The 17,849-nt window shown below is 36.0% G+C and overlaps 1 protein-coding gene across 2 annotated transcripts in view; it reads right to left on the bottom strand.

Moving 5' to 3' along the window:
- Chd1 (chromodomain helicase DNA binding protein 1) overlaps window positions 1–17,849 on the bottom strand; it is a 79,834-nt gene that overhangs the window by 42,114 nt on the left and 19,871 nt on the right. The window contains exons 3-13 of one of the 2 annotated variants that reach the window (XM_052750699.1): window positions 15,251–15,452; window positions 13,875–13,955; window positions 10,835–10,899; window positions 7,981–8,130; window positions 7,570–7,838; window positions 6,454–6,679; window positions 5,897–5,997; window positions 5,405–5,583; window positions 4,094–4,221; window positions 2,460–2,676; window positions 697–786 (exon numbers count right to left, since the gene is read on the bottom strand). In XM_052750699.1, coding sequence (XP_052606659.1) covers window positions 697–786; window positions 2,460–2,676; window positions 4,094–4,221; window positions 5,405–5,583; window positions 5,897–5,997; window positions 6,454–6,679; window positions 7,570–7,838; window positions 7,981–8,130; window positions 10,835–10,899; window positions 13,875–13,955; window positions 15,251–15,452 — 1,708 coding nt within the window. Of the gene's footprint in view, window positions 1–696; window positions 787–2,459; window positions 2,677–4,093; window positions 4,222–5,404; window positions 5,584–5,896; window positions 5,998–6,453; window positions 6,680–7,569; window positions 7,839–7,980; window positions 8,131–10,834; window positions 10,900–13,874; window positions 13,992–15,250; window positions 15,453–17,849 lie in introns of both variants that reach the window. The other variant, XM_052750698.1, reaches the window with a different exon arrangement.

Genomic DNA, 17,849 nt, shown 5'->3' on the forward strand with positions numbered 1-17,849 from the left:
AACAGTTATAAAGATTTGATGTAAGTTTCACTAACACTGTTAGGTAATGTCCTGGTCATCTGAGGAACTGTTTGGATCAGACTGGCCTATCGGCTTGCCTTGGTTGCTAATTACTACAGGATTGCTCAGGCCACCAACAGGTGGCACCAGCTCTAGGTAGGTGATCCTACGCTGGGTATGAACTTGAGAGCAAGCCAGCAAACGGACTTCGCCATGCTTTCAACCAAGAGTCTCTGCTTGAACTTCTGCCCTGATTTCCTTCATGATGACTGTGATGAAATAGGGTAATAAACCCCCCTCCCCTACATTGACATTGGTCAGTGTTCTATCACAGTACAAAGTAACAGAAATGAAACTACACTAACAAATAAATTCCACCTAAGTAAGAATTGGTAAACTTTTTCTAAAAATAAGAGATAAGAAATATTTTAGACTTTGCAGACCAATGTGCATGGTTACATCATTTCAATACAACCCTTTAAGGAACTCCTCTAAAATATTTTTAAAATATAAAATTCATTCTCAGCTCAATGGCCATTTAAAAATTGAAAGCCCCAAGGTTACAGTTTGCAGACCTGTATAGAATTCTATGTTTGCATAGAATACTATGACTTAAATATCCTTTCATTCTGACGACAACACATGATACAGGAAAACTGACACTAAATAGAAAACACTGACATAAGTAATACATACCTTATCCTTCAATAAAATTTCGTAAGTTGTTAAAAGTATATTAAATTTTAACCGTTTGGTCTGGGGATGCATCCATTCATGAGTTCTTATCTATTATGAAATTTTAAGGACAAATATAAGAGAGCCACCAAGTAAATTATATTTCTACTTAAATATCTAAAATGAATTAAAAAGTCATTTAAAATACACACACGCCGGGTGGTGGTGGCGCACGCCTTTAAAATACACACACAAAAAGATACATATGTAATAACAGTTAGCAACTCTTTATAAAATCCAACATTAAGTATGCTGAACTAAAACCTTTTATTAAAAGAATGGAGCAAACCTAATTTTATTACATTCCTTTCACTAAAGTAAAGTTCCCACATTTGGTGAAACAAATAATTCACTTAGTAACTGTTGTGAAATATTTTAAGATGTGTTATATTTGTTTATGCTGTGGAACACCTTGTTTTAATGATGTAAAGGTGTGTTGCATTCCTTTATGGTGCATTTGTTTAATTCTGTGAAGCTGTGTTACTTTGCCTGTCTAAAGCACCTGATTGGTCTAATAAAGAGCTGAACAGCCAATAGTGAGGATAGGCAGGGCTGGCAGACAGAGAATAAATAGGAGGAGAAATCTAGGAAGAAAAGATACAGGAGCAGGATAAGAAGGACTCCAGGGGCTAGCCACCCAGCTACACAGCAAGCCACGGAATAAGAAGTATAGAAAAGGTATACAGAAATAGAGGAAGGTAAACACCCAGAAGCAAAAGATAGACAGGATAATTTAAGTTAACAAAAGCTAGCTAGAAACAAGCCAAGCTAAGGCTGGGCATTTATAAGTAAGAAAATGTCTCTGTGTGTAATTTATTTGGGAGTTGAGTGGCGCCCTCACCCCCTCAAAAGAGTCAAAGAGCAAAGAGTAAAAACAACCAACTACAAGTAACATTTATGGATGAAATATAGCATCTAAGTTTTACCTCACATAACTGCAAAGAGAATAAAATATAGAAGTACAGATGAAAACAGATGAGCAACCAGTTAAAATGGTAGAACTTAAGAAGGGTAGATATGAATGTTCACTACACTCTGCAGACTATTCATGAATATTTGAAATTTTCAACAAAAGAAAAATGTAACTCATATATTTTCATAATATGTCCATGTGTGGGTATGCTTGTACATGTATGTGTGGCACATGTCTATAATGCTAGTACATGAGAAACTGAGACAAAAGGATTCTGAGTACAGAGCTAGCCCTGGGCCAAAAAAAAGGTACAGGTGTGGGTGTGGGTGTGGGTGTGTGTGTGTGTGTGTGTGTGTGTGTACACATTTATATGTATATGTATATTTTATATATATATATATATATATATATATATATACATATATATACATATATATCTCCTACATATAAACATACATATATATCCAACTATACTTGAACCAGGTATGGTTTTCAAATTTATTATATTTATTTATTGTGTTTGTGTTTATCTGTATGTATGCAGGAGTGGTCAGAGGACAATTTAAGGGAGTCAGCTTTCTCCTTTCCCCTGTGAGTGCCAGGAATCAAACTCAAGTTATCAGGCTGGGTGGCAATCTCACTAGCCCCACAACTTTATTTTTATTATAACCAATTAAGCATGTGGTAGGCACTTACTTGTGGCTAATTACATGTTAGAATTAAAAGTATGGAGACAAAACAAAAAAGATAAAACATTTATACTAAAAAAAAAATTTGTCTACCCTTCTAAATTTATAGAAAAACAACTTACCATGTTTCTGCTGTTAATGTCACCTAAATAAACCACCGCATTCATCTGAGATGCCCATGTCTGAATCTCCCTTTGCCAGGAAGTGAGAGTGGAAAGTGGTACAACTAATAGAAAAGGTCCATACAACTGATGTTCATGAAACAGATAGTTGAGAAACGAGATCGTCTGTATTGTTTTTCCAAGGCCCATTTCATCAGCAAGTATGCAACTATTTCCTCTATAAAGTCAAAAACAAAAACCCATGTATGCAATAAAGATCTAAATTCATGAAGAACTGTTTTCATACCATATGCTCCCCTTTATATGAAGTTGTATAGACTGAAACTCTAGGAAGCATTCTATGCAATACACTAATTCTATCAGCAACATACATTAATAAATACATGTCAGTAACAGCATAGGAAACATAAAGTGAATAACTAACATGTAAGGCTAGATTTTGTTCTAATATTAAATATTATTATTCTTTGTCAATTACAAAACCAATATTGCAATTCATCTACCAGTAGTAGACTATAGATATGTTAGTAAGTAAAAAGTATCTAGGAAGAACAAAAGTGAAAAAATATAGCTAAACTGCAACCTAAAAAGTTGTGGACTCACGAATAGAGACCACAGGAGGCAGGGAAAAGGTAGAGGACTGAGTGGTTATTAGAAAAAACTAGAGAACAGAGAAATATTCCAGGAATAGTGTGGATGGCAACATAAACAGTTTTTCCAGTTGAATAAAAACATTTAAGAATTGTAATCATCAAATAAGTTAAACTCAAACTTTATTAACAGAAATCATCCCTAAATTATGTATTTATAAAATCTATTCTTACGCCTACAGCTTGTCTGGTGTTACCATTAATCCTATCCATGTCCTTCCTCATTATGCACACTATGGAAAGACAATGTGACAGCAGTAGGGCCTGGCACCCCATGCCTTTACCAGCTGCAGCTTTGAGTGGGTTTGAGGTCAGCTGGACCATTATGAGACCCTGCCTCAAAAACCAACAGGAAAAAAAAACAACAATAACAACAACTAAAGCACATCCTTGAGTAGACTGAAAAATTAAAAAAGAAAGTAACTTATCGATAATCAGGGCAATACATTGGTTGACTAGAGATAAACCCTAAACCTCTTACCTCTCTGACCAATTTTTAGTGCACTGTCTATGCAGCCAATCTAAGGGACTGGAATATACTTAGCGTCTGAGTCTCACCATCAAGAAACCATTAACATCCTGGAGTCAGAGCTGTGAATCTAAAGGATGTGAAAAGATCCTAAAAACTCTCAAAACACTTTCCATTGAGAATTATGATTGTCATCGGGTTCACTGGCTCCACTTAAAGACTTAACTCAAATCTGACATGCCTTCATGAACACATTAAAATGAAGTGAAATAATGTTTCTATGATGCCTGCCACAGACCCCAAACCAGACGCGGGTGCTGCTCCCTGCACACCAAACCTCAAGCAAATACTGTTTTGCTACAATGTTTCAGCTTGTGGAAATCTGATTCCCCTAGGTAGTTATTAGAGGAAACTGACAACTGGTTTAACGTTTAAAGAAAGGACTTAGTAACAACCTGTGAGGATAGGGAAGTCTCATTCTTTCAATGTAAGTAGATAACTCAGAAGACACTTACTTGCACCAAGAGTGAGCAAGCCAATTTAAACCATTCAACTGATAGTCTCTCAACTCTAAACCCTCATGTCCTCCAATGTAGGATGGTTGCTTCTTCAGAGCTACAAATCTTGGTCTTTGTTTCAATACCTTTGGTCAGAATAAATACCAATATGTAGAATTACATATAAGAATATATGTAATTATATATAATATAATTAATATATAATATATATATATAATAATATAATATAAGAAATCATCAAAAACGAAGAATGTCCTTTAGCCTATCTTTCACCATAAAAATTAACATTTATTTCAAATCATTCATTTCACAGGTTCTATGATTCAAAATGTCTGAGAAGTCAAGTACAATGGTATACACCCATAATCCCCCAACTCAATAGATGAGACAGATAAGACTATTTCTAAAAACATGAGGCATGGGATCCTGAGCTCTACAATAGCATGGACAAGATAATGGAATCCCAGCTCAAAAATAGATAATAGTTTCATCAAAATTATTTACTACTAACCAATTATACACTTCACTATCTGATACTGTTTCTGTAGATCACCTCTAAGTTCTTGCTGGTAATAATATTCCACATCTCCCGGAGATATATATGTACTGTTTCTGTAGATCACCTCTAAGTTCTTGCTGGTAATAATATTCCACATCTCCCGGAGATATATATGTACTGTTTCTGTAGATCACCTCTAAGTTCTTGCTGGTAATAATATTCCACATCTCCCGGAGATATATATGTATCTGATGATGCATTTGTACATGGCTACTTTCTATGATTCCAGCAAGAATGTAGAGTAAAATGTTTTGTCTTTTTTTAAACAAAAAAATTACTAAGGAAATTCAGTTCCAACAGTATGCACAGGTCAAGTACTTCATAAGGAAGGAAAGTCAAATTCATTTATAACCATTGCTCCAATGTAATAAAGTAAGTAGTATCCAGACTTTAAAACCAACACTAATATTTTTATGTAAACTATTGAAGTTTTAAACCTCTGGGGAAGGTGGTCCTAGTTTCTCATGAGTGTTCTGACTCTGCTCTTACTTTCAGCAACAACATCTGCTGCTTTAACTAAACATACACCTCCAACTTCAAGGGAAATGTTCTCTGTTCAGGTTCCCCATACCATCATCATTACCACCAATTTATCATATGTTAAACAGAATGCCACTAGAGGAATCTCAGTTTCTCTAAAAGGCATATCCAACTAAGTACTCTTTCAGCCTATCTGACATCAGGATTCAACTCTCTATAAAGACTTATAACTTAACACATTTGCATTAATTTAAAATGTTAGTACTCACTTTGCAATCTTTAAAAGGAGTCGTTTTTGACTGATTCCTGCTAAAATATTCATCGATGCATATCTGAAACTTTTTGGAAATGAGAGCTCCATCCTCCCAGCTGCACTCTGAGTATGGAAGCCCCTGCCATTTGCAATAATAATCAGGAAGACCAGCTGCTGATTTTTGATTGGAATGAGCTGTGAGATGAATCAGTTATTCATTTTATTTAATTGTGTGAGAGGTATATTCAGTAAAGGCTACACAAGTGAAAACAGATCATCTACATTACAATATTTTATCTTGATAAAACCAAGCTACTGTATTTTATGTGTAAACAGTAAACTGATGTTTGCTTACATGACATCAAGCAAGATAAAAAGTCTGAAAGCAGCCTTGGGAGTATACACTTGCAATCCCAGCTACTTGAGATCATCATTGGCAACATAATGGAATCCTATCTCAAAAACACACCAAACAGATAACAGTTTATCAAATTTATTTACTACTAACCAATTATACGCTCCACTATCTGATACTGTTTGTGTAGATCATCTGTAAGTTCTTGCTGACAATTATAATATTCCACATCTTCTGGAGAAGCATTTTTCAGCCTGAAAAATTGTAAAGCAACAACAGACTTCAGATGTTCCTCTAAATAACTTTATCGCACTGATAATTATCTCTTAGACAAGCTCCCATTGCACCCTTTAATGGAGTAAACCAAGTCTCAACAGTGAAGAAACTGAAAACATTACTAGTCATTTTTCCTTCTCTTTGGCAAGCTAGAGACTGGACCCAGGGCCGTGCACATTCCAGGCAAGCACTCTAACAGTAAGCTATACATCCTGACCAACGTCATGAATTTTTAAATTCACAAATTTCTGGGAGTATGAAACAGTCTGTGATTCTTATAAAAGACAAGGTCAGACCTGAATTTCACCGTGAGAGAAATAATATAGACTATAAATATTTGAGGCTGTCATTTTATTCTTAGTTATGTATTTCTTAATACCAAAAAGCTTAGTTAACTGTACTCTTCAACTATTAAAAAAAAGGCATTTTTTTACCATCGTTTTGTTTCCTGATCTTTTTTCTTATAATTATCCAATTTTTTCATCCCTCTAACATTCTGCTGCTTGAGAGTTTCTTCTGTCTCCCAAGTGTTGTGGATGTGTGACCATCCTTTCCATTTGATTAAATACTGTATGTCTCCTGGCTCTTTGTTTTTTTCGAATCCTGCGTTTGGGTCACCATCTGCTTCAACAGCATAAATGGTTGTAGTAGCACCAGTAGCTAAAGACAAAAGAAAAATCCACATAATACGGTTACAGGGTTATTTTCTTCCAAATATAAAGTTTCAAGAGTATGTGTACAAAACCACTCATTAGATAAGCAAACTATTTAAAACAAAAAAGTATAGAAAATGTCACATATAAATAAAGGACATTCAAAATTTTGAAGTGAAAATCATCCAATTCAGCCCCTCTCTTGAGCTTTCAAAACAGGGAGCATGGGCAGTGAGACGGCTCCACAGGCAGAAGTGATCACTACCAAGGTGGCAACCCGAGTGCTGCCTCCCCGAACTCACATGACGGAAGGAACCATCCACAAAGGTCGTCCTCCAGGCACCACGAGTGCCATGCACGGTACATACATCCTCAGGCACATGTGCACACAACATACATCCTCAGACACATGTGCACACACTAAATAATTGTACAATTTTTTTAATTAAGTAAGGAAAGCCAATTTTTCAAAACACAATGGAATACTCAACAACATACCCATTAACATATGGTAACTAATAATTTGTTAATTGCTATTTTAATTATTTTGCTTTCCAGTTACATTAAGCAATAAGAAGCCTATATATTCAAGACATTGGGTGAAATTGTCAAAAAAAATAAATAAATTCTTTAAGTATATAAAGAGAAAAAAGTGATTTAAAATATAAGAAAATGCAAATCCATTAAGTTAAAAACCTTCCCACCCCTATAAGACAAGGACAGTGTAGTCAGGACATTTTCAGAGACACGTCAACTAAGCACATTGTGACAGCAAATATGCAAATAAAAGAAAATTCCCTTACTTTGCTTTCAAAACTGGAAAATCTTTAAGAAATACTGTCCTTTACTGATAAATATTTGAATAAGCAAACCATACAATGTTTTCTGCAAACATACCTCCTCTTCTCCCAACTCTGCAATCCATAAACCTTTCTATTGTTTCAAATTCCTCCTCCTCAGGTTGAGGAACATCCTCTCCACAGACTTCCAGGAGGTCATCGGAGTCTGTTTTCATGTCCTCATCCTCCTTGTAGCTCACATTGACAGTGGCCTGGCGGCGAGAGCTTCGCTTATCATTATCATAATCTTCATCATCCTCATCTTCAGATGAATCAATCTGCCTCTTTTTCTGTCCAAGAATTTTTTTCCCATTTTTTGACTTAGATCTGGAGAGGGAAGGAGGAATAATAACAAGTGTTTACAGAAACACTGACATAAATTTTTTTTAAGAAACTATACCCCCCCAAAAAAAAAGCCCTTCTCTAAAAGACAATTTTTTAGCTTCAAAACACAGAATAGTATACTCACCTACTTTGAGGTTTTCTGCTTTTGACTTTGTTTTTTGGCTCATAGTCAGATTCTGTCTCATCACAGCTACTTTTATCTCTCTCTTCTTCAGATTCTGAATCTGAACCAGACTGAGATGGAGATCCTGACCCAGACATTTGCCAATCTTCACTGTACATAAAATACTTTTTTTAGATGTTAATCATAAGTAAACTACATTACTAAAACACAAGCATGATCAAAACTAACTAAATTCTATTATTCCATTGAATATAAAGGAAATTACTGCTTTGAACCACACTGAAAAATACTAAATGTCAGCAGAGTAACAATGAGAAGTACTTTGTAAAGATTTCGCTATAACACCACAGTGTTTTACTGATTTATTTAAACCTCAAATGAAAGAATACTATATGAACAAGTAGTTACAGGCTTGTATGCTACACTGCTCTTTAAAAAACAAAAGGGAGCCAGGCGGTGGTGGCGCATGCCTTTAATCCCAGCACTCGGGAGGCAGAGCCAGGCGGATCTCTCTGAGTTTGAGACCAGCCTGGGCTACCAAGTGAGTTCCAGGAAAAGGCGCAAAGCTACACAGAGAAACCCTGTCTCGAAAAACCAAAAAAAAAAAAGGGATTCTAACCCCTCTCATTTTTTAGAAACCGTAATTTCTAAAAAACACTTTTGATATAGAAGCAGTGGCACAGCGTGGCTGAAGTCTAGGTGATCCGGCCACAGGGAGCTGCATTCACTGAGTGCATCCTGCTCAGTGGTGCCGCCACTGGCAGTGTTTTGTTTTGTCTACACATTGGGGAATCAGGACTTTGAGCAGTCCAAGGGGAAGTTTCCACCCAAGCATGTAAACAAGTGAGCACCTGCACATCTGGATGACAGTTTCCTGCCTCTGGAAGACCCTTCTCTGGGAGAGAACTCTGCATTGTAGTGTATGAAAACACAACAGACAACTTATGGGCTATAAAAAAAACCATATCCTTTTCTGTGTATGGGTGTTGTGTGCATGTGTGTATGTCTGTACACCACCTGGATTCCTGGTGTCCACAGAGGCCAGAATGGGGTGTCAGGTTCCCTGAGTCTGGAATTATAGTTGTTAGCTACCATGTGGGTGGATACTGGGAACTAAAGCACTGTCCTCTGTAAAAGCAGCCAGTGCTCTTAATTGCTGAGCCATCTTTCCAGCCCCTAAACTGATTTTTAAATAATAGTACATGTTCTGTAAGAAAAAAACTGAATTACAGAAGAATGTAAAACAGACACTAAACCACTCCCCAACAGTATCAACTCAAGCAACATTCAATGAATAATGATGACCTTTATGACCTTTATCTTCCCTGTTTTAGTCTTAGTTTCTTTTCAATCAACCATGTACAGAAAAATATTAGGTCTACATGTTAATATTTTGCAATTATTATATAAAGTTCAGATGAAGATACATATTAGATTCTTATACTTAAGCATCACTAATATGAAAATCTAAAATCTTGAAATTTATGAAAAGTTTCAGATTTGAGATTTTGGAGATTTGGAGCTTAGGTTATGGGTACTCAAGAGGTAAAGCATATGCAAATATTCTTAAATTTGCTAAATTCTAAAACCTAAATACTTCTAGCCACAAGCATATGGTAACAATATACAACCTGTACTCTATCCTAACTCAGGTCATGTTGTTTTTGTTCCACGGCTTGATATATGTCACGTCAACTATGACTATAGAGAAGTTAACAGGTTATGAAAACACATAGTAGAAGCCAATTATTTTTATCTTGGGGTCTTTTTGAGCATGGACACTCAAAGGAGTATTATGTAGGACACATGGAAAAAAGTCTTCCAAATAAAATCTTCAATGGAATTTTTAGTTTTTATACCCAATCAAGTCTATGCATCAAATTACTTATTTATTATGCTAATTGAGAAATTAACAGCTCGATAGAAGATTTCAATAGCTGAGAAGCACCATAGTTGAAAATACAATATAGAGTTTTAACCGAAACTAGAATAAAGGGTAGTCCAATTGTCAGTGCTTTTGTGGCATGTGTGTAGCCTTATGTTTGATCATACCAATCTATAAAACAGATCTGAAGAAATTAGACACAATGCAACACATCAAGACAAAGACAAAACATAACATAGTAAGGATTACAGAGTAAAACTAGATTATCCAAAACACACCTAGTAATAGGCATGCTATGAGACAGGTCAAAGAGAAACAGATATCCAAAGATACAAAAGCAGAATTTCATAAACTAAAAAGTATGAATCTTAAGATTATAATCATACAAAGCCTGTGAGAAAAATAATAAATCAAAACATACATAGAACAAAGTAAACATACAGAATACCCAAGACAAATAGAAAATTCTCGGTCAAAACATCAGAATGAAAAACCAGTAAAAATGGATCTAATGTGAAAAAGTATTGTTACTGCTTTCTGGGTCAGACTTTGTAGAAGTTATAATGTTTCTAAGTGAGTTCTGTAGAAGTAGTGAACTTCATGTGTAGATGAACTGTATGAGTAATTAACACAACAACCAAGTCAATCAATTATCCTACGATCTTACATGCTTTTCTCCCAAGTTATAAAAATATCTGGAAAGTAATATTTTGATATCATTTAAAGTTGATCTTTACTTCACAAATATATAGGGATGGAGAGGTCACAACAGATAAAGAGCTGGCATAAAACAGACCTCAGCTGGTCACAGAAAGACAAATGTTAACGATAGTGGCTTAAATTAACTTTGAAAACACCATAAACTAAGAACTTCAGAAACGACTTTTGGAAAGGAAATTTACAAAAGAAGAAATACAAAATGATAGTATTTCCCTGGCATTAAAACCATCAGCTGAATACAATACATACTCGTTATGCTTTTTCCTCTTGACCTCACTAGAGGAGTCCTCTGAGTCTTCGCTGCTAGAGGAATCCTACAGAGAACAAGGACAGGGACAGTCACCACAATCGAATCTAACCAAGTTAGCAAAGTTTCACTTGCTATGCTAGTTAACATTCATTTTGTAACAATACTTGTAAAGCCTTCTCTTTTTGTTTCATGTTAAAAGCATCCTTATTACAAATTAAGACAATGGAATTGAGTATGACATCAGCATTTTGTAAAAATTCAGACCTAGCTAGCATCCTAGAGATCATTAATTACTGTTGTAGATTACAGATTCAATAAAATCCTGAATTGGTATTTTTTTAACTGTATTTGTAGAAACATCCAGGTATTCTTGTCAACACATAGAAACATGCTTATTCTTTTAAATTTTATTCTCATAATATTTCAATAATTTGAGGTTATTCAATAGCCAATATATGAAATGAAATGTATCCATTGATAAACAAATGAAACAATTGGTTATGTACACACAAGGAAATACTATTCGGCCATACAAAGTAAGGAAATGCAGTCATTTGCGGCCAATATACATGGAAGTGTAGTGCATTAGCTTAAGTGAAATATGTCAGATATAAAAGACAAATAATGCATGTCCTCATGTATAGTGAAAGCTAAAAAGCTGCTTTCAGAGAAGTAAAAAAAGAAAATAGTGGTTTTCAGAGCCAAGGATCAACCAAGGAGGGCTGGAAAGAAGATAGTTGATGGGTACAGGGTACGGCTGAGTAAGAAGAGTCTGATGCTATGCAGGATAGCTACAGTTCATGACAACTAATCATTTTAAAGTAGCCAGTAGAGAAGATTTTGAATGTTCCCAACACAAAAACACAATGCATGTGTGAGGTAACAGGCATTCCAAGAACCTTTGTCTACTACAGTGTGTACATACATTGAAATGTCAGAGGACAGACTGCAGTGAGGTATAACAGAGTGCTTCCCTATGCACAAGGCCTAGTGATACTAGTAGTCATAGGATCTCCCCTCAAAACATGTACAATTTCTATGTAGTAATTAAAAATAAAAATTCTGGAACTGGACAGACAAGTTGAGAGTGCTTGCTGTTCTTGCAGATGACCAGAGTTTGGTTCCCAACAGCCATATGGGGTTGTTCACAACTGCCTGTAATTCCAGCTCAAGGAGACCTGGCAATCTCCCATAGTCTCTTTATGCATCCCCAGACAGACACAGACACACATACACTGAATGAGATGTCCTCTATAATCTTGGGCATTTGACTACTTGGCCCCCAGTTGGTGGCACTGTTTGGGTAAATTTATGAAGTGTGTCCTTGCTGGAGGAAGTATGTCACTGGAGACCAGCTTTGAGGTTTCAAAACTGGGCCACTCCCAGTTTGTGTCTCTGCTTCTTTTTTTTTTTTTTTTGGTTTTTTGAGACAGGGTTTCTCTGTGTAGCTTTGCGCCTTTCCTGGATCTCATTCTGTAGCCCAGGCTGGCCTCGAACTAACAGAGATCCGCCTGCCTCTGCCTCCTGAGTGCTGGGATTAAAGGCATGCTCCACCACTGCCCGGCGTGTCTCTGCTTCTTTATTCATGGTTAAGTTGTGAACTCAGCTTGCTGCTCCAAGTGCCATGCCTGCCTGCTGTCATGCTTCCCCATTGTGATGGTGATGGGATCTTATCCCTCTGCAACTGTAAGCCCCAAATAAGCCCTTCTATAGGTTGTCTTGGTCTTGGTGTTTTATCACAGCAACAGAAACCTAACTAAGACATGTACACATAAATAAAAATAAATCTTGCCCAAAAAGTGGCATGCATGCCAGTAATCTTGTAAAAAAATAAAATAAAATAAAATTTCTTTAAGTATATTGATACTAGAAAACACAAATATATACAAATATGTACACTGACAGAGAGTAAAGTAATCCATAGTAGGATATGTCTATAGTACTATACTGGATATGGACTAAATATTAATAAATTCCAACAACATATACCAACTGGGAATACTTCAGATCAAAGTACCATGTGAATGAGTATACACTTTTTGTGGTTACTTTTTGCCAACTTAACACAAGGTAGAGTCAACTGGGAAGAGGAACCTCAATTGAGAAAACACTTCCATCAGATTGCTACAGGCAAGTCTGTGGGACATCTTGAGTAATGACTGATAAGGGAGGGCCTAGCCTAGACACATGTGGTGTCACTATGGCAGGTCCTAGGAGGTATTAAAAAAAGTAGCTGAACCGTAAGCCTGAAGAGCAAGCCACTAAGCAGCACTCTTCCACAGCCTCTGTTTCAGTCCCTGTCTCCAGGTTCCTGCCCTAACTTCCTTTCATGATGACTGTGAGGCATAAGATGAAATAAACCCTTTCCTCCCCATGCTGCTCTTAGTCAGTGTTTATTACAACAATAGAAACTAAACTAAGAAAATACACAAGTATTCTAAGTAACAAGTCCAGGCCCATTATACAAAACTAGTATGTCTTTATCCATTGAAATATGTGTGCGTCTACGTATGGATACAAAATATTGGAGATGGGGCACTAAGAAAAGGCCTCCAAGTCACAAACTTTGTGCCTCGGTCTCACAAGTTCTAAGATTATAGACACATACTACCATGCCAATTAAGCCTATTTAATTTTATTTCTTGGAATAAATTTATTTCAAATAATTAATATTTCTTGAAATTTCACCTTTGGCTTCTCTAGTTCTTATTCTGAAACAGTGTTTTCCCAGGTATGGTAGATTGGTCTCAAGCTCATAATTTACAATCCCCCTTACTTCAGCCTCTTAAGAGCTGGGACAGCAGGCAGGTACCACCAAACCTAGCTATTTTGTTTGTTTGGCTGTGATGAGCAAAACGCACATAAAGATTCCACGATTTGTTATTAACCTTTGAAAGTAGGAATACTGGTATAAAAAGATGTCTATATGCCAAGATTCTTGATCCGTGTATCTAAATACAGGGACTCCTTCTATTCATTCAGAGCAATCGTATTTAGTGAGTCAGTCTGCTTTTAAATAGCAGCTAGCAATGAACTTACCTCTTCTGATCCACTGTTAGATGAAGCTGGATGCTGCTGCTGTGGCTGCTGTGGCTGCTTCTTGTTCAGCATTGCAGATCTCTGAACAGCCAGAATACTAGGGTTAGACTTCCAAAACTGTACCAGAAACATAAACCAGGGAGAGCTGAAATGTGGTTAAAAACTATAGTTCTAACATTTACACCCCTCAAAGTAAATTATTTTCCTCATTCATTATATAAATGTGGGTCCCTGCAATACAATGAAATAAAATGCAGAGTTTCAAGTGAATATGAGAAACTTATGGCATGTTGGATTTTGTATGTAATAACCATCATGCTCTTGGTGCTTCAAATATTATATTACAAAACAAAGTGGTAATGTGATATATTACTCTTATTCAGAGTGTGGTTACCCATTTTCTTCTGTGTTATGTGAAAGTGAAAAGCCAGGGTCAAAATATAAATCGTTTCACTACGCAGTTTTTGCTCAAACACTTTGACCTTTTTTGGGAGGGGATGGTAGAGGGGGGTCCTCTCCATTAACAAAGCTGTACATGATTTATACTTTTGATCCAAGCATCTTAGTTCACCGGATACTGGGACTCTGAGTGATACAGCATTCACTGCCATGAAGTACGGCAGGTTTAGTTATCTTGCAGTGAGTGACCTGCTGATTTCCAACATTGGTCTCTTCTACCAGTAACTTCCAGTGAACACTTCTGTCAAGTCCTCCTGCTATTAGCCATAAGCACCCTTTCTGCAGACCTTGAGGGCAGACCATGCAAGCCTAACAAGACTACCTCAAGCAGTCTTTACTTCTATCCAAGAAATTACATTCTATCATTTGGTGTTTGTGGTACTAGAAACTAAATCTGAGTTTCATGTTCGTTAGGCAGGGGCTGTACTGTACTACTGTACTCCCAGCCCATGACAGCTCAGTCACAAAATTCAACTTCTGTCTTAAAGAGGCAGAAAATGTTTTCCTTGCATATGTAGGTATTTTATAGCCATTTACTTCTTTTTTTTTTTTTTTTTTTTTTTTTTTTTTTTTTTAAGAGATTGGCTATTTTTTTTAAAGATTTATTTATTATGTATACAGCATGTATGACCAGAAGAGGGCACCAGACCTATTACAGATGGTTGTGAGCCACCATGTGGTTGCTGGGAATTGAACTCAGGACCTCTGGAAGAGCAGTCAGTGCTCTTAACCTCTGAGCCATCTCTCCAGCCCCATTTACTTCTTTTAATCCAGTTAGTTAAGATATGGCTACAGCTTCTGATCCATAAAAAATAAATTTCTATTTTTTTCCTAAAAACTCTAATACAAGTAATGTCAACTGCATATGTTTTTCCAAAGTAATAAAAAAAATAAAATCCTACTTTACACTGAATTACCTCTGCTCCATCAACTTTTGGTGGTTTTCCGTGGACTTTGTTGTCTCGGGATGTATCTGATTCAGATTCTGATTGACTTCCTGAGTCAGAACCAGAATCAGAGTCGCTGCTCCCAGACTGGCTACTACTTCCACCACTGCTGCTGCCGGAACTTGAGCCAGATCCAGAGCCTGATGCTGACCCAGAATCATCTTCTGACTGGCTACAATTTGAAAATAAAAGACTTGAAGCAAAATTCAACAGAAATTTAATTTTTTCAGCAGAAAGCTAGACATACAGTTTAACATTGCAATTATCTGTGGCCAAATACAAAGAGAAATGTTAATTTATAGTAATGGACATACATACATGTAAGATTATAATCTCCCTCAAATATAATATACCAAGCCTACCAAGTATGGGATCCTGAACTAGAAACTGGGAAGACAAGATGTTTTAAGTCATAGTACAAAAGCCCTTTAAGAGACTAGCTCTAACAGTTTAAGTTAGGAACTATGTAAAAAAATTAATAAACATGTTGGGAATTCTTACTACAGTGAGTAGAAAATGAGCCCATTTCTAGTTCCTACTTCTTTTCAAGATTATTTCTGGCAATGTATAAAGCAAGCCTTCATTCCAGCACTTGGGAGGCTGAACCACAAGGCACTAGCTTTCTGCCTTCTGTAATTCTCAAAAATACCACCAGGTGGCACAACTTACTGACAGACTACATTAGAAGCTATTCTTTCCCCAGAACATGGAACTAATAGATTTGTAAAACAGAGTAATAAAAGTTGCCAAATGGATTTTTTTCTACAAATTAAATATATGCTAAAATTAACAAATATATCTATGTTTTGAAAATGTAGTAGAATTTTGTCTCATAGAAACACAAAGCAAAATTTTGCCTCTAGTTAGAGTTATGGTTTCAATGATATTTCCACCAATATTACTGTCTTCTTTTCTCTTCATTCCCCACCCTTCCCACCATTATTTCCCTCCCCAAAATATATAGTTCTGAGGCCCCCAGATATCATTAAGTGTCTTTTAATAAAAAGGAGGAAATGTCCTATTGTGCTTGAACCCCTGGAGACAAACTGTAGCAATGCCATGAGAGATTTTTTTTTTCCTGACCATTTTATTTCTCTATTAATTGACCAGATAAGAAAATCATTAATTCAAATAACTTTACTGAGAACCACTCATATATTAGGCCTGAAGGGACTGAATTTCTACCTTGAGATAGCTATGTGCTGATAAGCAGTTTCCTGTGCTTTGCTTATATGTTTCTAACAGCTGATCTCAACATGACCAGGTGTGGTAAAGCAATAAAGGATGCTTAATACAAAGTACTGTTAAAAACTTAAGGAGATGGAAGGTCTTAGATTGCTACTTTTGGGGTGCTTATTTTTGCTAAAGCAAAAGTTCAGTGACATCCTTGGTTAAAATTTGAGACCTAACATACTGTCTCCAAAATAATGGAATTTAGGGCAGAGGCTCTATCACAGATTCCTGTTCCTGCTTCAGTAATACAGCATGCTTACTATTAGGAAGTATTTAACTTTGGTATCAAAATCCAAAGTAGCTTATTGAATTGTTCTCTAGTGGAATAAAGAATATGCCAAGATGGGGAAGAAGGGGAAAGTTTTAGCAGAAATAAATTCTGGTGTCCAACTGCACAATAGGGTGACAATAATATACTTTTTTAAAAAGCTAGAAAAAAAGATGTTTTCAATGATTCAACATAAATGATAAATATTTCATGGTATAAATGTTTACCCTAACTTGAACATCATACAAATAAAATTATTGCAGCTGACTTGTTTTCTGACAGGGCAAAATGTATCGTATCAGGCTCCCTTTGTATATTTCTTGCCTCCAGCTGTAACTGAGTTATTTCATCAAAAATTAAGTAGAATTCAAGCATGAGGTAAGCCTACAACTATGTACTTGTCATTGTATATTTAACAGAATGGACGACAACATGTGTATCTTTAGGGAAAATAATTACAGGGCTTTTAACGTCTTTGGTTTTACATCATTTCAGTTGAGTTTCCTGATTCTAAATGACACTAATAACTTGTTTTATCTTAGAGGAAGATATATACACATGCACATATACACATACACATCCTATTAATCAATTTCAGATGAATAACACTATTGCTAACGATAACTAAAGTATTTTCTTTGCTTTCTTTTCGTTTTCAAAACTGCTAATCCCCATAGTTAAAGCACTGCCTTAAAGTCAAATGAAGTAATTCTGTGTGGCCGACAACTTAATAGAATCATTCTTTATTTTTAAAGACTTCTTTTTTGTTTTGATTTCATATTGCATTATTATTAACTGGAATCCAATGGTTTAGACATACAAAGTTTGATCAGTTAAAACTAAAATATGATTTTAACATTTTATAATTGCCTTGCACCCAGATCTTGATTCCTAAGTATTACTGCACACTTAAATGACAGCTCTCCTAAGAAATGGAAACTGTCCTGCTGTGACACAGAAAGTGAAAACTAACCCTAAACAATCTGGATGTGTTAGAAAGAAAATACTTTAAAACAAAGTTAAAGGAGGGAAGGGGCACAGAAAATAAAGACATAAGAGCTGGTATGA

Source organism: Peromyscus californicus, unplaced genomic scaffold, assembly GCF_007827085.1.
Source record: "Peromyscus californicus insignis strain IS unplaced genomic scaffold, ASM782708v3 Scaffold_22__1_contigs__length_63687245, whole genome shotgun sequence".
NCBI lineage: Eukaryota > Metazoa > Chordata > Mammalia > Rodentia > Cricetidae > Peromyscus > Peromyscus californicus.